The sequence below is a fragment of the Acanthaster planci genome, linkage group LG09 (genome assembly GCF_054643075.1).
Source record: "Acanthaster planci isolate LZ-2023a linkage group LG09, COTS_SCS, whole genome shotgun sequence".
Lineage (NCBI taxonomy): Eukaryota > Metazoa > Echinodermata > Asteroidea > Valvatida > Acanthasteridae > Acanthaster > Acanthaster planci.
This window is the reverse complement of record NC_141785.1, coordinates 1,530,617-1,551,642: the sequence shown is the minus strand read 5'-3', so window position 1 is coordinate 1,551,642 and position 21,026 is coordinate 1,530,617. Positions and strand designations below refer to the sequence as shown.

Below are 21,026 nucleotides of genomic sequence, written 5' to 3'. Positions count from 1 at the left end.
GTTGGTTGTCATGTGCACGGCCTTTTCCATCCATTTTTGTGGTATTTTTGTGATACAAATGTTCTTGAAGTCATGGTGACCCCCCGAAATTCATCGGAACTTTGCGATAAATGTTAAATACAGAAAAGGGCTAAATTTCCAGTTTTAAATTTACACCATTGAAGATCATAATATTTTCAATTTGTTCCTGCTGAATAAAAGTATAGGACATTTTGTTTGCCTTTGTTTTCAGCCTTATAAAATACACTCTCAAACTCCAGGCAAACAGCAGCGCAGACAGTCCGATCATTGCATACATTGTTGGTTCCTTAGAAGACCGCAGCCTTGCGTGCATAACTCTGGATACCAGGGATGTCCTCGGGAAAGTAAAACACAACATAAGGATTCCTTAGCTTGAACCTGTTGTTTTATTTAGGTTATCCTTCAATGTTTTTCAAGAGCCATGAGTTTCAAATTTCATCAGGAATGCAATTGATAAAATCTGCAGAGTTTTTGCAAACAGGATTAAAAATCACTCTACATGGATCAAGAAGCAAAATTCCAGAAGTTCGTGAATACAGAAAAGAGTTGTTTAACACGTTTGAAATGAGTACTTGGGAGGACAGTGCAGACCAGCATCCTCCAAACTTGTGTGACAGGTGCTGCAGAAAACTAAGGCACAGTAAATCTGGAACAAGGTGTTACAATCTGTGTACTCTGAGTAACACACAGCACATTCAAAGGACTTGGCCGAAGCATACAAGAACAGGCAGATGTTTTGTATGTGATTTGCACAAGAAACAAACAGAGTCTAGCGTGGAAGACCATAAGCAACACAAGCCGCTGGCCTTTCTTTGCCTCTTCCCTTTTACTGTCTGAGGAGAACAATTTTCAGCACTTAACTCTAAATCGAATCGAATATCCGGCAGAATTTGACATAATTGGCCATGAATGGGAGCAGTCACTTTTCACAAGTGGCACATGTGTGCAAACACCATGCCAACACAATTACTGTGCAAAATATCTGACATTCTGTTCAAGCATGCAGGCAATGAGGTAATAAATTGTCCCATATGCAATCACCAAACCAGATTCCATGATCCGGAAGTCCCAGGGTCCTAAAGTTTCAGCTGGCAAATCTGAATGTAATCTGTACCAGGTTCAACAGTTTTGAAAAAATTGAATGGTTACAGAACCACGATTGTCAGAAAAGCCCTGCCCAAGCACACTGAAGTGGCTCCACCCAACTGATTGCATGTAAGCCCTACAAAAGAGCAATTTGCATGTCTGGATGCAACAAGTGCAGCTTGCGCTTACTCAAACAACTGGCTGAAATACATGAAGCTGGAAAGCCAATTCCTAGCGAAATCGAAGAAGCCACTGACAAGTGGATATGGCACAAGCTAAAGAACACTCACCCATGGAAGGCTCCACCAATACGAACTAGAGGCAGAGTAAGTAAAGGCAACACATGTAAGTTGCCCATGTGTATCATAAGTAGGAGCATATCATGTTTGTTTTTCAAATCTTGGTGTTTGTGGCCAATGTTTCATTTGAATATATCTAGGTTGATTTACATAAAATTCTCCAAAAAATTAATGTTATTTTTAGCAAACCCTGTGGGTTATGGTTAACATATCATGTAAGTAACACCCCACAGTATATTATACTCTACATGATGTACATGTAATGGCCAAGGGAATAAAGGAAATATTTACATCTGGGATCCACAAATTTGACTGTAAAGTATAATACTTTTACATGTACAATGATGATGCATTTTGTTTTCCAGCCAGCTCACATTTAAAGAGTGACTGTGCCATCGAAGTCAATCAACAACATCACAGCTGCATATAAGTGACAGCGAACTGCCTAAATATCAGAATTCAGACTTGCTGTCAGCAAAGAGGCTGCTGAAATCCAGCATACTGATGAAATGTGCTGCCTGCCAAGCAACACAGGCGAGAACAGAACCGTGACAGCAGATGATGCACTAGCCATGATGAAAGATTGCCATGTGGGCTGGGACCAAATGAGGAAATTCAGAAGGTAAACATACGTGTAGATATTGACACTTGATTCATTTCACAGTGCATGCATTATGAGGAAAAAGGAGAAATGCAGAAGTATTTGAAGTATGTGTGCTTTGCTGCATGCTTTTTACATTCCTCCTTAATATGAAATAGATTTTTTTCCAGAGTAAAAAAGTTAGACTGCCTTAAAATATTGCACATTTCCAATGTCATTATTGCTTGTTCAAACAAGCTGTGATAAATGTATTTCAAAGTTTACATTTACTTTCCTGAAAGTTTGGTATTTTTGTATTTCATATACAACAGAAAGGTATTTCATGTTTTCCAGTGTACAAAAATACCTAACTGCCTTAAAATATTGCACATTTCTCAAGTCACTATTGCACGTTCAAACAAGCTCCAGAACATATATTTAGAATTGTACATATATTTCAAGAAAGAAGTCACATGGAATTTTTGTACTTTATATACAATAGAAAGAGATATTTGTTTTGCAGATACATGAAGAGCACCAGCAACACTGCAATCTGTTCCGAGCAGCAAATGAGAAAACAAGAAGACAGGCTGTTAAAGGATAATCTTTGTGGGGAGACTGTCGAATTGTTTTTTCTTCCCAGTCTGCATATTTCCCTAGGAGTTAACAAGAAACTCTTTGACATATATGAGAATGCCTGTCACAAGCTTGACGTACAGTTGTGCCAGATTCAGGTTCAGCATGAGGCAACTTTGGAATCATCCCCTACCAATTTACAGGAGCAAGTTATGGCTGACGCCAAGCGGCAGGAACAACTCCACAAGCAGCTTACTGAGAAATGTGAGCGCCTTGAGGAGGTTGAGGAGGAATTGCCCCTGCACATTCTCCAGAAGGGCTGTGAAGGAACATCAGCATTCAGCCAATGACACCCTTCAGTTAAGACAGAAAATAGAGCAACATGTAATAACAACTGTTAACATCAAAAGCTCCTTATTTTCAAATTTTGTAGCGTCCTCCCTTTTCCCAGTTTACTTTATACTTTCTGGGGGAGGCTTTTCCATCCTGTGTGCATGTAAATACGTAATTTTACTTATTTTTATTTTTCGAAAAATAAAATGAAGCAGCTAAAGCTGTTTTGTATTACAGAACGGGTCCAGTGACAAGTTCCTTGGATAAAGTACTACCTAGATTACCATACAGGTGCACATTTTCCTTGGGCCATTATGCCATTCACTAACAATTTCAATCAACTGTAGTGCGCTGTCTATCCCATAATGCTTAGGTAGGCAGCCGCCATGTGTTTCCTCTTTTTGTTAGCACCATTGCAGACCAAAATTGTCACAGTTCACAACTGGGATAGCAACATGTGGTCGAGGACATTAAAACACATTATTCTGTTTAAATGAATTCTTATTTATAACTTGGTTCCAAAAGTATTTACAAATATTCCAAATTTAAAATACAAAATAAAATGAAAGTTTCAACAGTCAGATTTCACTGTTAAAATGTTCAAGTGAAAGGATATGTTCATGTTTGACTGAATACTTGACAGTAATAGCGCCAGATCGTAGTCTTAGGCAATCAAAATACTCCCAAAAGATTTGAGTGTTTTACTTATATTGCATTTTGGCCTTCTTTAGTCAGTTTTTATTATGCATTTCGTAACAAATACTACAAGTTTCTCTTTTTTACAGAGTTGCAGTTACATTCACTAGAACACAATCTCTAAAATTTAAACCCTAATCATCAAAGTGGTAGGTAGCTTCAACTGGTCCTTGGCAAATGAGGTTTTGAGGAACCAGGTAGCCTGCGGTCAGTCTCTGCAGTGGTTCTGCTTTCGTTGTCACTTAGTCCATACTTTCGTACTTGGGTAGTTACAGAGTGTCCTCAGTACCCAAATTGATGACCGTCTAAACATAAAAGTATATAATTGACCCAAACCTAATAATATTGCATCACTCTTACTAATTCTTAGTTACTGAAGGATAATAATGGTGACCATTGTCTGTCTAATGGGAATTGAAATTAACTTTCCCCATCATTTGAGTTAAATAGATCATCAAAATCTGAACTTTGACTTATTTGTAATCCTGAAACACATTACAATCAAATTGGATATTTAACATAGAAGAAAACAGCTCTAAATGTCGAAATAGACTTGAACAAGCAATTTTGACTTTCTTAAAAATAAATACATCACTGTCAATAAATAATTTACAGTTAATCTTCCCTTGCTTCACTTAGAGTCCTCACCCATCGCTTGGTCCAGAACTTCTCCACACAGAATGCCAAAACTAGCATAAAAGCAGCACCGAAACTGGCACAAAATTTCACACAGAAATTGGGCTACCAGATACACAGCACTAGATTACAAATTCAGAGCACACAGCTCAACTTGCATGTCAGCTAAAAGCATCAGCTCCACTCTGAAACACATACCCTGCATTCTACTGTACATTGCCTAGTCCACTAGAGTCCACAATTCACAATAGTCTAAGTAGATTAATTAAGGTATCACTAATCCTCCGACGCACTGCATGAAAGGAAACAATTTCTTCAACTCCTGGCTTTCTGCACCTGAATCTGATGGCTGGCATGTCCGCATCAAGGAGGGAAACATAGGTTTATCCTCTGCTCCTATTCCTCCCTCTCATAACAGCACTCACTGAGCCAATGCGGGTTCTTTGTCACTGAGGTTTTTTCTGAATGGAGAAATATTAACTCAGCTTCCATTACTTACTACCCTGATGAGTTCTCAGTCACTGAATTAGTAATAAAAGATCTTTGTTGAGTTTAGAATAAACTTTTGTTGTGCATGTGGTGGAAGACAAAATTACAGTAGAGTCAGGGAAATCACCCTATTAGATTTCCCTAGACAACAACTCCATATGAGCAGAATTCTTCTGTAACCCCTGCCTTAATAACTGGTCCTTCACAGCCTTGGATAAAGAATAATTTATATGTTCGAACAATTCATTAAAATCACTACCTCACCACTTCAATTGTATAATGCCCACCACCCCATACCCTCACCCCATCAAATTCATCCTGTTCATCACACCCTTTCCTATGTCGCCTCCCCACACCCCGCCTCCCAAGTGATTCTACAGCTGACACTAGCTCCATACAACTGTTTGTGCTGGAATTGGATATAAATTCCCTACTGCAAAACACACTGCCCCAGTTCAACCCAACCAAGTGAAGGACGGTGTCTGGCCTACATCCTTCCTTACACCTAATGGAACCAAGCCAAAGGTTTCCCATCATCAATCTGAAATTGTCGTACAGATTCCTTTCGCACAGGAATTTCCATATAAACATTAATACACTTCCGATCCTGGACCTTCTCCACCAGTCTCCTGGAGATTTATTTCCCCGCTCCCTCTCACGGCACGAGACCGCAGGTTCCTTCACCACATGTACACAAAGGGAAGACATATACATTCCAGCTCTTCCCTTTGGTCTGTCAGCTCCACCCTGGGCCTTCTCCCGGGTTGCAAAAAATGTCGTCGGCAATCCACTAAGGCTAGATGTCATGTTCTGGTTAGATACTTAGATGACTCGCTGATTGTCAGCTAGGCCTAGGACAAGGCTGTGATGTCAACCTATCTTTCCAAAGATCTTGCTACCAAACTGGGATTTCTTGTCAACCAAGGAATATTGAAGTTGGTGCCATTTCTGCTTCCAACCTACCTTGAGGCTATGATCATTCTCTGCTTAGAAATTATCATCCCAACAGTTGAACAAGCCGCCAGCCTCCAAAATACATCCATCACTTCTAGTCATGTTAAACTCCTTACCACTTGACATCTCACAGGCAAAACCCAAAATGGTAATGACAACCTATGCATCATCCCCTGGATGGGGGGCTGCTCTTCCTCCTCATTATGTTTCAGGGAACTGGGACACCCAATTCCAGTGAAGCCACATCGTCTGGGAACTGTGAGCTATTTTCAATGCCTTACACCACTTCCTTGTATATTGTGAAGGAAGGAGCATCTTGATACACTTGGGCAATTCAACAGTGGTGGCCTCTATCAACCATCAAGGCGGCACATGTTCACCCCAATTATGCATATTAACTTGGGAAATTCTGCTCTGGTCGAACCATCTTCTGACTGACCTGCAAGCTGTTTACTCCACAGTGTCCAACAATTCTATTATGGATGCACAGTCGTATTGGCCCAACAGAATGGTCTCTCTACAACAATGCAGCCAAAACAATCTTCTTGGTGATAAAGTGGCCGTTCATCAATCTCTTCATATCAGCCAACAAAATGCAACTCCTGGTGTTTTATCCCAGAACACCGCATCTACAGGCATGGGCCATGAATGCTCTGCAGACTGATTGGACCGGCCTACTTGTGTATGCCTTCCCACCTATTAAACTGATGCAACTGGTTCTCTCCAAGATAGAGCGCGAATATCGTCAAATTCTGACATTCACCCCTTTCTGACTGCGTCAGCTGAAAGTTCCCAGACTGACCAAGCTGCTGGTTCTCTGGCTGTTTCTACTCCTGACCAGACCAGACATTCTCCAACATCCCAAGTCAGGGATTCTGCACCCAAGGATCTACACCTAACATGTTGGACATTGTCCAATGGTCCTGCTTGGCAGAACTTTCTAGAGACGCTGTGGCCAAGGCCACCCACAAATGACACCTTCACCCGCAAGGTTTTGCAGAGTACAGCATTTTGTCATGTGCTACGATGAACAGACTGTGGCTCCAATCATCATTCCTCAGAGTATTGTAGCGGACCTTTTCATGATTCTTTTTCGCTTTGGGTTATAAGTCTCCTCAATTGGCAAATATAAATTGGCCATGGTCGCCATAAATTTGGGCTTCAAGGATGGTGCAACCATCTCTAACAACATGGCCCTTCACCATCTTGTCTAAAGTCCTCTAGATACTTACTACTTCCCCCTCGAGCCCTTAAGTAATGCCTCCTTTATACATGCCAGTATCAAGCTAGCCTTTTTCCTGGCCATGACTACTTCAAGACAAGTCAGTGAACTTAAAGTCCTTTTCAGTTGCTGAAGATCATCCACACTGGGAGCCACATGGTATCCACTTCATCCTGACCATCAGCTTTCTGACAAAGAATCGGACTCTGCCGTAGCTGCTGGATATCTTTGCACCTTTGATTGCCTCTCATACTGGCAACAAGGCAGATATACTCTAGTGCCCAGTCCGTGTGCTTAAGTGATATGTACCCAATAACTGGGACCTGAGAGGAACAATAACACATCGCTACCACTAGACCACATCGCCCAAAGGCAAGAGACACCATTGCACGCTGGACAGTTTTGGCCCTTAAACCCAGATGGGCCACCACGCTTTGATGAACAGAACAAGTACTGCATTAGGGACCATGATGTAAGAGCATTTTCTATGTCCTGGTCTTACCTTCAAGGAGTTTCTATTCCAGACATCTGCAAGGCTGCATGTTGGGAATCTCCCTCTACCTTCACCTCCTGCTACCTCAAGGATGTCTTGAAGAGCAGCTCCCCACATGGCAAGGCAATCCAATCCTACTGTCAGCAGTGCAGAAGTCTGAGACCTCCTGCAGACAGACAGTTCCCAAGTCATCTTTAGGATCTAATCATTTTGAATTGGGTTTCTGACTTGCTTTCATATTAAGTCTGATAGGGATACCTAACCCAAACAGTTCTCACCCACCCATCCTCCCCACTCTGGCTTCAACCTTTGGATTGCTTTAAAAAAGAACGAAGAACATAGCGGCATGACCGCAATGCATAATCGGAAGTCCGGGTGCACTACAGTTGATCAAGTCTTTTCAGCGAATGACAGTAGGCATGTGGTAAATTTGCATATATAAAACTGTTTTGGGTTGGTATTCTCCAGTACACTCATTCCACACGTCTGTTGGGGGGGGGAATTTAAGGAATAGTAGAGTTCATTTTTGTCTTGTGTGTCTTCGTTTGGTGTGCCAAATTTGGTTTCTATGTACTCTGGGCTACATAAGCACCCCCCTCCCAAACCATTATTCATCAAACCCAAATTCAAACTGACCTAGCCAAACACCTAGCCTTAGAGGCAGATATCAAATCCCTCTTCAATGCAACTTTGATAGTTCCATTGGGAGAAGGATCATCTATTTTCATGGACTCCCTCCAAATGATCATCAACTTAATTCAGACTCCATCACGCGCTGCATCTTTCAATCTGAAAGATGAATATGTGCATTTTCACATTCATCCCACGACATGCCAGTTCAATACAAGGGAGTAACAGCCTTCTTTTCAGTCTGTCAATTTCTCCTCGGGTCTTCCTGAAAAAAAAAGCTGGAGTAGTACTACACAGGTACAACTTTACAATGATCTAAACCAGGTTTACTGACTCATTATCAAGCTCATGAAGGTGGAAGCCAGCAAAACCCTCCACAAAATTTTGACCATGACCACACAACTGGGGTTCCTGGTCAACAGAAAGAAATTGCACCTTATTCCCACTGATACTCACATTTCTAGGAGCCATACTCGACCTCAAAACCAGTATGGCCTTTTCCACTTACACAAGGGTGTGGTACGTCCTCTAGGGGAATATGAATTTGTAGTGGCTCTTCGGATAAGCACACCCTCCCACATGTCTGTGTGAGGATTTGTATGAAGAACCTACATACATGCATTCATGCATAGAATTCTTAATTTTGATTATCAAGAGCCGCCCCCTTTGTTTTGTACACGTTTCTTCCACCTTCCACTTTAGTCCCAAAGCAACTTTGGATCTTACATCAAATGAAGGACTTTTGTCTAAAGATGTGCATAGAACAATGACATCATGATGACGTCATCAAATGATTTATTATTGATTTTCTATATTTATTTCAGCCCATTGACTTTGTACACATTTTCATGACACTATTTTGGTAATTTGGCGATCTTCAATTGTAACCAAAGTTACAGGCAACAAAGACCCAGATGCAAAGATACCTCCAAATTTATGTTGTCATGATGACGTCATCAATTTATTTGTTATTGATTTTTAAATATTTAGTTCAGCCCATTGACTTTATACACGTTTTCGAGGCACTATTTTCATACCTTAGTAATCGTTGATAGTCATCAATCTTACAGCAAGCACTAACTTTGGAGTGAAGATAATTCTGAAATATTTACGTCATGATGACGTCATCACGTGATTTTTTTATAAAATGTTGAATATTTAAATATTCCGTTAAATATATAAAAATCCAAAAATATAATCAAAAAATCAACCTTGGCCTCCCACAACATTCTGTTTGCAGCAAGCAAGTGCCAGGATAACGTGATGGATTGTGGTTGAAACCGGAAGTAGACTTATTGTTTAAAAGCGGTAAAAGGCATTAATTTTTTTTTTCAGCGGAGTTAGTCTGTTGGTGTTAGTGCTGGGTTGAAACCCTGCTTATATCTTGGAGAGGAATTGCTTTAGGCAAATATTGAGCTAAATTTAGTGGTGACATCATCAACAATTGCTTTTTTCATAATGGACATTATGAAATGTCAAATGTTATTAATTTTGCCTGAATTCTACTTTTTTGTTCCTTAAAAAAGGGGCATGACACCTGTTCTGCATGGGGACGTATTAAGTCCTGAACCCCAAACAGGATGGGTGATGAAGTCAATGACAACACCAGACCCTTAACTTTCAGATATCCCACATTGTGTCATTTACTGATGAATGTCAGAGTAGTTTCGAAGTGTATATCACACAGTACAGCTTTCTAGTCACAGTTATCAAAAGTGAAATTCATTTTGGCGCCAAAATGTTCAGGATAGTGCAACAGATGTCATCTATAGTGGTCCTGCAATCTTTGTTCTTATATTTTGTTCACAGAAAATGTGAAATGTGCAATGAATTATTGTGTTAGATATTATCAAAGAATTTTGTTTTTTAGAGTGACAAGGCATGTTTATGATTATGCAAATAAGGCAGGGTTTGCAGACCGGTGTGAATGGAGAATATACTCTTTAAGGCCCTGTATCTCCTGAAGTACATGTCTAATTGGGTTCAAATCTTGCAGATATCTTGAATAGAGAGTGCTTTAGAGGAAAATTGACCTGATGTGATAATGACATCATGAGGAGACAAGTAACAAGACAGCAAGTTGAACTCTTGAAGGCCCTATATCTCCTGATGTACATGACCAATCAGGTTCAAATCTTGCAGATATCTTCAAAGGGAGCTTTTCGGACAAATAATGAAGGGATGTGACGATGACGTCATCAGAAGACAAGTCATGTGACATTAAAGGTGCACTCCTCAAAGCAATATATCTCGTGAAGTACATATTCGATTGGGTTCAAACCTTGCAGATCTCTAGAAAAGGAGGAGTTTCAGACAAACATTGACCTGATGTGGTAAGGACTTCATCTTGTGACTAGTCACATGACATTAAAAGTACATTCTTTACAAGCCTATATCTTGTGACTGGGCTGAAATTTGGTAGATAGATTTGGCAAGTGTTATAGACAAGGTGACATTATGTAAAGGGTGCAAACTTTAATTCTTTGTATCTCCTAATTTCCAAAAAGGGGAAATTCAAATGTGGTTGTATCTCAAATGAAGGAATGCCCTTTTCTTAAGAAAAAAAAAATGCAAAAGGCCCTTTGCTCTTTCCTTAACCCCCTTCGCGCCGGGAAGCGGCTATAGCCGCCGTAAAAATTGAGATTCTCAGCCCGCTTTTCTGCAACTATACTCAGCCCTCGCTCGAGCAAACAGGATGAAAGAAGGCAGACCCTGGCTCTTATATATATGGTAATTGGTCTTTGTGTGTAGCCCAGAAATGAAAGACTGAATTTGCATCATAATCACCAGCTTCACAATAGTCCCCACTTTGAAAAGAGGCAACGGGAATGTTGAAGCTCAAGTAGAGCCGCATGCCACCGAACAATCAGCCTTTTCACCATGTAATTCAAAGCGTGCAGAGCATGCAGGGCCACAAACCAAGAATTTGCGGTTTGGCAGGTGGCCTTCGTGGCCAAGCGAGGCTGGAATTCTTGGAGTCGGCTTTCGGAAAGAAATTCCCGTTGTCAAGGGGTAGAGACAGACAAAACCTCTAGTCTTGTCTTCTTCTTTTTCAGTCATCATCCTTTTAACAGTCAACTTTGGCAGTTTACTAAATCTGATCGACTTCAAACTTGGCAGACCTTTAGACAATTACCCAAGGATGTGTGTAGAACAAATTTGTCATGATGATATCATAACGTTATTTGTTATTGATTTTTGAATATTTATTTTTTTGGCCATGGGGTTTGTACATGTTTTTCTCCCATCAATCGACTTTGGTAGTTTACTAAATCTGATAGGCTTCAGACTTGGTGTGCACTCAGAAAATTCATAAAGAATGAACTTAGAACGAATTCATCCTGATTACATCGTCATGTGATTTATTGTTGAGTTTTCAAAATTTAATATTTTGCCATAGGGTTTTACACGTTTTTCTACCACACACTATTATCAAACTTTATGAGCGAGTAGTCCTCAACTGCGACCGAGATTTACGACCAGAACGAAAGAGAAATCAGACTAAATTTTCCCTTCCGTTCAATTACAAATATACCCAAGAGTCAAAATATCAAGTAATAAAATCATTCAGTTTAAATGCGAATCATGTGACGTCAAAGCAGCAGTTTCTCTGAATATGTGTTTTATTAGCCCATTGACTTTGTACATGTTTTCAAGCCACCCTTATAGTAACTTCGCGATGTTTGATCGTTATCAAGGTGATAGCTGACATAAAGACCTGATACAAGATTTAATGGAAATCGATGACGTCATGATGATGCCGTCATGTGATTTATCATTGATTTTTCAATATTTATTTAGTTCAGCCCATTGACATTGTACACGTTTCAAGCTACAATCCTGGTAACTTTGAGATCAGTGGAAACACCAAAATGGCTAGTTTTGTAGTTTTGTTAGTTTGTAGTTTGTACGTATCCATATTCGAGCATGCAGAAAAGTGCTTATGTCAGAGGTTAAATATTTTATTTCTTTCTAAATCTGCGTGTATGTCCTGGGTCAATCATTATTCTCCAATTTTGGGGTTTTCTTTATCGTATAGCACGATGATGCTACTTACATTGATTGGCTGTCTGTGCAAGGGGCATAAGTATTGGAAACAGGAAAATGGTCTATATTCTATATGCCTCTGCACAATACGCCCTTGATATTAAACTATAAGTACGCAGTGCTAGGGTGTATACAGAAATGCAAAAATGGCAAATTTTGTATCTTGCTATGTCCTGTACACACAATCGTCCTTGTACAGAAGAACCAATATCGCAGATCCAAACAGGATATTTTCTCTACAATCCATGCGCATCCTTTAAGGCCTGATATCTCCTTAGGTTGAAATCTTGCAGATTTCATGCTACTTCGCTTCGCTTATACTCATGAAAACTGTGTCACATTATGGAACGTCACTAAATAAGAAGTGGGAGAATATATACATTTCAGAATTTATTAAACATACATCATGGGGGCTGGTCTGCACATGGGCACGCAGGCTGAATTTACAAGGAGAAACACATACCTCGAAAAAGAGGACGTTTGGCAGGATTTTGAGGATAGCCGAGGCCATGATCGTAGGCTCGCTTCTTTTGCTATTTCCTGCCCTCAATGACCTTCCTCCCCTGCTGCTTTGACAGTCTGCTGTTTGTCTGTCCATACACAAAACAATCTACCACCCCACCTTGCTAGAGTCTGCAATCTTGATTTTCTGCTTGCGTTCCGCCACCAGTTGTTCAGCCTCTTCAATCACTTGAATGGCTTGCTCCTTATCATCTCTGGAAATTACTGCTGTTTTTATGTTATCTAAAGTGATTTTGAATTTTCCACTAAACTCAAATTGTGCCACATTTCCTGGTTTTGTTAATTCTTTAGGGTTCCGCTTGTTTCTGAGTTCCCGAATAGAACTTGAATCAGCCTTGGGTGCAGAAATGGCCTCAAATCTCTAATCGAAGTATTCCTTAAACCTATTGAATAATAATGTGGGGTTTGTAGCTGCATGGCCCTGCTCAGTAGATATTAATTACTCTGGAGACCAAAGGCACTTGTGTGGCATTGGTAGTGGACACACAGCGTGAGTGCTAGAGCCTGAAGTGATTTCACTATCACAGTGAATGACTTTTATACGCTTTATAGTGAAAGGGCTGTGGTATGTGAAAGATGCATGGCACCGTCTTACGTAATACCACCGTGCCTAACTGCCAAACAAAACAATATTTATTGACTACAAAGGGAAGTATTATAGACGAAAATTGCCCTCATGTATTGATGACATCATCAGCTGACAAATCAAGTGACATTAAAAGTGCACTTCGTAAAGCTAAATATTCTTTGAAATACCAGTACATATGATGATTTCTTTAAAATATCTTCAGTAAACAGCTCTCAACACATTTATTGAAAGCTTTATTTAAATACATGTCGTATCGTATTGAATAAAACATTATCACTTATTTGTTTCTAATACTGTCATAGTTTAATTTCTCAAAGTTCTTTCATCAAAAATGCCGAAACAGCCTGTGGTTGTTTTAACGACTGTTAAACCTCTAGTGTTACTGTTTTTGTAACACACAAAAAAAGTGTCATTAGAGAGTGTTATTCAATAGCTGCTTCGTGTAAGTTGAACAAGTACGTGTCAAAGGTTGGAATGGGTGAAAATGTTTTCATCAAGTGACTTTTCAATTCATTTCTAATAGAAATATGGTCATATTTGTGTGAGGTTTTAGAACCAAAAGCAGATCACCTGAGGAGGCCACAGTTTTACTGAATCAATCACGATTAAATTAATGTGCATCAATCAGATTCATTTGGTTAGAGAAAATGTGTCATACCCAGTTCCCTTCAACAGAAAACATACATCATATCCAGTTTGTTATAATTGGGAAAAGGAATTTAAACTGACCGATTCTTCCCACGTGAAGAACAGTTACTTCCATCTTATTCAAACTGATCTTGTAAACTTCAGTATCAGTTCATCTTTTCAAGCTCAGAAATTATTTTATATTAATTAATTCAACTTTAAGTAATTGCATTTAAAATAATGTGCCATCTCTTTTCTTGATATTTGTCTTTGTACAGGATGGAAATGGTGTTGTCAGAGGCAATTACCTATCAGTATTTTTAGAGCTATCTTCTGGTCTTCCAGACACATCCAAGTAAGTTGCAGTGGGTGGGTGGGGAAATGAACACTACTCTTATTGATTGTTTACAATAATTGACTGTGTGGTTCCGCTCCGAATCTGCCACACTCGTAGTGCCCCAACAGGAAACACACAACAATTGAACACGAGAATGGCTGACGTACAGGAAACACTAACAAACAAACCTCAGTATGGCCAACCTCCCCTACTTTACCAGTGGACTAACAAGCGAGGGAATGCAGGTACAAATATTTTTGCGAAAGACACTGTTGCCCTGGGCTCACAAGTGAATTCCATCATAACGATAATAACTCCGATGTTTGCCAAGAAAAATGGGGATGAGGCAAATAATGAGCACCTAATTTGGTATCGTGTTTCCAAGCCTACCGATTCAATGCCTTGCATTTACGCTCCGATGAGTTTTGTGCATTTGTGCCAAAATAGAATAAGCGTGGTAATATTTCTGACTAAATTAAACATGTCTGAGGAAAACGACACATACAGGTGTTCGGCAATAACAAGATACATTGGTGCATTGAAAATTCATCAATACACACAAGGTCATGTATGCCTACGTGCAGTGTTAAAACTGCTGGATCAGCCATCTTCCTTCCGGTCAGCATAGTAAATATGCCCCCTAAGCCAGCATCACTTTTGCCTTCCCACTGGACCTCAATGTTATCGTCGAACTCCAGATCACCAGTCGCCTATCAAACGAGGCAGTCGCCCATAACTAAAACTCAACCTACATGAATAATGCTAGTGAATGTTGATAAATTCTGTATCAGGTAAAGACATGTTATTTAGGACACTGACCAGGAAAGGACGAATATACCAGAGGACAGCATTTGAGCACCAATGGCCCATGGCACGAATGTCATCAATGGACACCAAAGACTGCGCAGCGGTACTGGCCGCCCCGATCCGGAATGAATGACCGAGAATGTGGTGATGACGAACATGCACAAAAGTGAGGACTTGCCATAGCATCGCACTGATAATGAGTGAGGGGCTCCCCACCAAAATAGCAAAATAAAGTTGTGGAAACCAACAGGTGCATCCCTAAGAATCTGTGTAAAGCAACCACCCCACAAATACTGCTATCAAGTGAACGTGAAACACGGACAACCTGAGGGGGGCCACACTGATTCTGAGATTTGGTGCCGAGGATCGGCTGCAAATTCCCCTAAGCGTAAGAAATGAAAAGGCAGCTGGATACATACTGCTTGCAAAAGAAGACGCACACCCAGCTGGCAATGACCGGATCATGGTAGCAAGCAAGGTCTCTGACACAGGCTCCCTGCCATCAAAGGCCGGGTGATTCTGCTATCACCCTTCCAGCAACTTGGATACGAAACATTCCCCCATGGGATCATCAAAACCATGCAGCTCATGATAGTAGCCAATGGCTACATACGTGTTAATTGTGGACGCCGCCTAATTGCGAACTGAAAGTCATACAATAAAGTGATGAATATCTTCATCATCAGCTGGGCCACCTGTGTTCAACATCTGCAGGTGGTGGAAACAACAAAACAGATTCCATGCGCTGGAGTATACTCTGTGGGTATTAGGCATCAGAGGCGCTTGCAGCAGGCGGTTGGTCTCGGCGTCTACCACATGAGTGGGACAGCTGGTAACGGTGTCATTTGTACCTCAGTGTGAGAGGCCACATCTTGGAAGCGATGTGCCTGGAAACAGGAGAGAGTGTCGGCTATCTCATTACTTGCTCCTGGAACATGAACCGCTCTAAACGAGATATTGTAATGGAGACATTCAAGAACAAACAAATGAACCAGATGCATTACACGTGGGCATCGCAACGACTGACTATTGACAATGTGCATGACTGACATATCTGTGTGAAACTGAACCCTACAGTTAGCTAAATGCTGCGCCCAACGCAGTACAGCTATGACTAGAGGAAGAAATTCTAAAAAAGGCAATAGATGGTGGCTCGCGCAAAATATCATCTGGCCAATGACCTTGAACCCATCTGCCATTGTAGTATGCACTAAAACCGACACTGGCCGCCGCATCCGTATATAAATGGAGGGATGACGAGTCCTCCCATCTAATCTCAGTAACAACAGAAACCCTGTTAAATAAAGTCAGAAACTCAAGCCGTAGGAGCAATAGAGCCATGCACCTAAGGACAGCCACACCTGATGATGCAGCCACTTCAGGCCTCAAGACAGTGCAGTCAAGTGCCACAAAAAAAAAATAACATGATCCCACCAAGGACTGAATGCCTGGCTCCACTCCACAGCCTCAAATGCCCGGCTTGCCTCTGCATGCTTGACGACCTGGCTAGACTGCCCCACCACACCAAGGTTGTGCTTCTAAATGGCCTTGACGACATTGTTCCACCCGAGGCTTGGTTTTGTAATCCGTTAACATGGTGTTGCCTCCCACACTTGTAACCCCTCAAAATTAATATCCTGTCGCACTTTACTTAACTTTTTCTTTGCTGTATTTGCGGAGAAATAATGTTACATGTGTGCTTGTGAAATGAGGCTGTGATGAAAATGATCAATTTATCGTAGAGGCCAAGCAATTCATTTTCATTAATTTGGGATTTTTTGCCCTACCCGATGTATATTTTAACACTGTATGCCCAGTGTATGCCTCCAAAGGCTTGTGAAAAAAACCACAAACGTACTTGGTTGGGACTCAAATCCATGACCTTCTGCTTACTCGATGGTCAAGTGGTTAAGACGTCTGTACTAGTTTCAGTTCTACAGTGTACAACATTCCAGTCAGGTCACACTTCACGCGCCCGCCATATGGATCCACCCCCCTCCCACTCAGATGCATTTGCAATGTCTAACTTATATGTGAGTAATATAACTTCTACTGTTGCTGTGTATAAATCATTTTATCTTTTAGGATTTGATAAGATGAATTATTCATAGAAAAATGAGCATTATTTTAGTATGTTTCAAAAGCGGGGGGAAATGTTTTTACAGGTGGGTGTGAATACACTCCAACCAGAAATATTTGGTCCGAAATTGTAACAGAAATGCAATATATATTCTACATAAAAGGGACAACAGATGTAACCACCTGTGTCACTTGCTCCACAACCTTGTCTCCCCTGTTGATAATAAACTCCGCCAAGTCAGTTTAGCCATCAATTTTTTGCTGATTTGCTAGGACTAACAGCTCCAAGCAATTCTTGATGTCTCTGGAGACAGCAATTTGTGACACTTCAAATGCCATGAATGTGCTTTTCTTGTGTTTTTTTGAAATTAGTGTTTCATTTGTGCTGCTGTATGTCAGTAGATAAACTTGTCTATTGTAACGTCCGCATGCTGAATGCACATCATCAACTACCTCTATCTTTGTGACTTTCAGTATGAAATGCCAGTAACCATACAAGGAACACACCAACGACCGTTCATTGTATTGGTACCTTTTACATCTGCAAGCTAATAGGGAGCACGTACATCCTGCTCTTATAAAATTTAAAAAATGCTGCACAAGCGCAATTGTACACCACCTCAACTGAAAAAAGGAGAGTCACTCACATCCTTTTTTTGTAATGGTTCACCGTTGCAATGTTTTGTCTGAAACCTAACCAGAAAGTTAAAAGAGTTCAGACCGAATAAAAAACTTCATTGAGAGACGTGTGCTGAAATCGTATGGTGCACTCTTCAAGATGCACCCAACTTATCTCATTTTCAATGGCCAACTTGCCTCTTGTTGTGGATACCTGCTCGCAGCAATCCCATCCACACAAGTTTACTATGGACCCTTTGACCCTGTCACGTTTGATTTGACACCAAGCATGACAAAGCCCTGGACACAGTGAAACAACTGTTCATGCAGATTCCTGTACTGCAGTTCTATGACATCAAGAAAGAGGTTTCCATTGAGTGTGACAGCCCTGATGTGGGTTATGGAGCCGTCCTCACCCAAGAGGGGAAACTAGTAGCATACGCATAATGAAGCCTCTCTCTATGCAAGTGCAACTACACCCATATTGAGAAGGAATGCCTGGCCATTGTCTTTGCAGCAGAGCATTTTGACCAGTATTTCCTATAGGCGTAGCAGTGTTTGGGTCCAAACCAACCATAAGCTGTTCATGGCGATCACAAGAAGCCAGTTCTCACCAGCTCCAAACACCTTCAGAGAATGTGGCTCAAGTTGTAGAAGTACTCACTCAATGTAGAGTATAAGCCTGGACCAGAAAGGTATATCCGTGACACTCTGCCATGAGCACTATCCCGACGAGAGGTCACTAGGGGCACATCACCCTACGTCATCTCAAGGTTGTTATTTCCAGAGGAAGCTGGACGATAACAGTATGGCGTCTGGCGTGTTTGTCTCAGATGAGAGACAAAGGGTATCTGAGAGGAAACTCTGTGGGACACAACTCTGCAATAATTGGCTAACATGGTAATGGCAGGATGGCCAAGCAACAAGCAGGAGGTACCATTCTGTATCAGAGAGTACTGGCTCTACCAGGATGAGTTAGCCGCACTGAATTGCATCACCTTTAGAGGCACCAGAGTTGTGATACCCACATACACGAGGTGTGATCTCATCGTCCGAGCCCATGCATCACACACCTAAGGGATATATTTATATAGAGAGAGTACCATCAACATGGCTCGAGAGATCATGTTATGACGACACATGTATCAAGAACTGACTGAAACTTTTCAGAAAGGCTCAATCAGCAAATTGTATAAAGCCTCTGATGATTCTTGCCTTACCAACCATCCCATGGCAAGTGGTTGAAACTGACTGTTTTGAGCTGGACTTTCAGTTAAATGTGTCATTGTTGACATGTATGCTGACTTCATAGAAGTTGTGAAACTGGAGGATATGACCACTTACGAAAAAACCAAACCAGTCTTTGCCACACATGACATACCAGCTCTACTCACTCTCATGAGTTCAGCCAGTTTGCTCGGGAATGGGATGTACGCCACACCACCGCAAGTCCCCATTACAGCAGAGCAAACGGCAAAGCTGAATCTGTTGTCAGAATCATCAAATGCCTCATCAAAAGGTCCAAAAAAGATGGTGGAGACATGTGGCTGTCTGTTTTTGAGTGGCGCAGCACTCCAATGCCAGTAATGACAAGCTCACTGGCACAATGCCTCATGTCTCACAGAACCAGAACCCTCATGCCATGCAACACCACACCGTATATACCAATTCTTCAGGAGGCTGTGCCAGTTGAGATTGCTCAAAGAGACAACAGGCCAAGAAATTCTATGACTGTAGTGCCAAGTCACTCCCACAACCGGTGGTTGGCCAACCTGTCAAGAGTCCAACCTGTCCTTGTGTTGACAGTGCTCCATGGAAACCTGGTATTGTCAGAGATAAAGTTGCCCCTTGAAGCTACGTTCCTGAAGTGGATGGGCAACAGTACTGCAGAAACTGAGTTCACCTCAGGGATACATTGGCCGCACCTAACACAGGACTGACATCTAACAAAGCCCTGATTATGGATGCAGCTTCTTCATCACTGGACTCAAAACTTGAATCATCTGACCATCACAGGAAACCACAGGTCATGGCTAGGTCTGGCAGAATCTCCAAGCATCCCAGTATCAAAAGGACTGTGAACTAAATGAACATTGGCTAGTGGTCCTAACGAGAGTGGGTAGAGGAAAAGTGAACAGTGAGCACTTAACACATTTTATGGACACTTGGTTTACATTGGCATTTCTCAGCATTTATTGCACGTTTATATGAAGAAATTTCTCTTAATTGTTAAAACATAGTACTCTCTATAAGTGTTTGGGAAGTGTTATACCTTCACTCTTTATCAAAAATTTACTGTTTTCAACAATGCTAACTCTACGACAATGTTTCACTCAAAAAAGGAAAGAAAAGTTGTGGGATCTTATCACCATTTTCAAAACCAATTAGTTCTTTACTCCAAAAAGGGGAGATGTTATGGAAATAGACTTTAGAGAAAGATCATAAGTTTTGATGCACCAACAACAGCAAAAACATTTACTCAGAGGTAACATGTAAAAGCATCAAGAAGAAGCAAATGCCTTTGATGCATGGCCCAAATTCACAGAGCTGCTGAAGTACAAAATTTGCTGAAGTGCCTAAAACATTGCTCAAAAACAAAGGTTACCAGCTAAAAAACACTGTGTGATTATCATGCCAACCCCGAAACATGTAGATAACATCCCCAAACGATAAACATTACAATGGAGTTGTGATAGGTGATCTGTGCATACACGTGGCCATGTACAATGTACATGTGCAACTCGTAATGCATTATGCACGCACAACGTGGATGGGCGAAGTCTGCTTTCCAGATATATTCCTATACTGGTGATTTTCTAGATTCTAGATTCTATGTCAGGTCCGGGAACCAGACTAGCTACAACTAAATTGAGTGTTCCGCAGTGCTGCAATCCATTATTGCATGCAGCGTACAGTGTATGTGTACTTTACAAGACTATACACAGTGACAGTGCCTCTTCCAGCCGCTGTCTGGTGATAGTTCATGTTGCGAAATGAACAGGAAGGTCTTGGAACCAAGGCTAGGAATACACTGGCATTTTGCGTGCATAATTGGCTAAGACAGCAGTGTGTAGGCCTTGTGTTTGTCAGACTGTACAGAATAGCGGTCTGCGAGGATCAATTTTCTTGTACCTTTGTATTTTAATGTCCGTTACTGGATTTAAAAGATTTTTTTATGAAGTACTGTTAATTGACTACGAGTACCTTGATGCTCAAATACAATTTTATTCCACGTATTTTGCAGCCCGGGTACAAGAACTGTTGTTCAAGTACGAGTACTTGGAAATTTGAGGTTAAAGACACTAGTACTCTGACAACAGTACTTGCGTAATACTTGGGTACGGATACCGAGTACGAGTACTACAACACTGGAGTCTGGCCATGC

The 21,026-nt window shown here is 41.1% G+C and overlaps 2 protein-coding genes across 10 annotated transcripts in view; both read left to right on the top strand.

Moving 5' to 3' along the window:
• The window catches only part of trim37 (tripartite motif containing 37), a 317,829-nt gene that overhangs the window by 157,387 nt on the left and 139,416 nt on the right, over positions 1–21,026 (top strand). For all 9 annotated transcript variants that reach the window (XR_015426288.1, XR_015426287.1, XM_087140616.1 and 6 more), the window contains one exon: positions 14,079–14,155. Coding sequence is in view for 7 of the 9 variants with exons in the window: in XM_087140616.1 (XP_086996742.1) it covers positions 14,079–14,155 (77 nt within the window). In the remaining 2 variants the exon portion in view is untranslated. The remainder of the gene's footprint in view (positions 1–14,078; positions 14,156–21,026) is intronic.
• On the top strand, positions 1,218–13,950 carry LOC147798004 (uncharacterized). The gene is made up of 3 exons (XM_087140619.1): positions 1,218–1,433; positions 1,772–2,028; positions 2,510–13,950. Exons 2-3 carry the CDS (start codon positions 1,916–1,918, stop codon positions 2,910–2,912), a joined length of 516 nt encoding a protein of 171 aa, XP_086996745.1. The 5' UTR covers positions 1,218–1,433; positions 1,772–1,915; the 3' UTR covers positions 2,913–13,950.

Bases quoted from the DNA above. Each gene is read 5' to 3' on its own strand.
- LOC147798004 (XM_087140619.1), top strand. From the start codon at position 1,916: ATGTGCTGCCTGCCAAGCAACACAGGCGAGAACAGAACCGTGACAGCA. The intron at 2,029-2,509 runs GTAAACATACGT...TTTGTTTTGCAG, and splicing joins CAAATGAGGAAATTCAGAAG to ATACATGAAGAGCACCAGCA.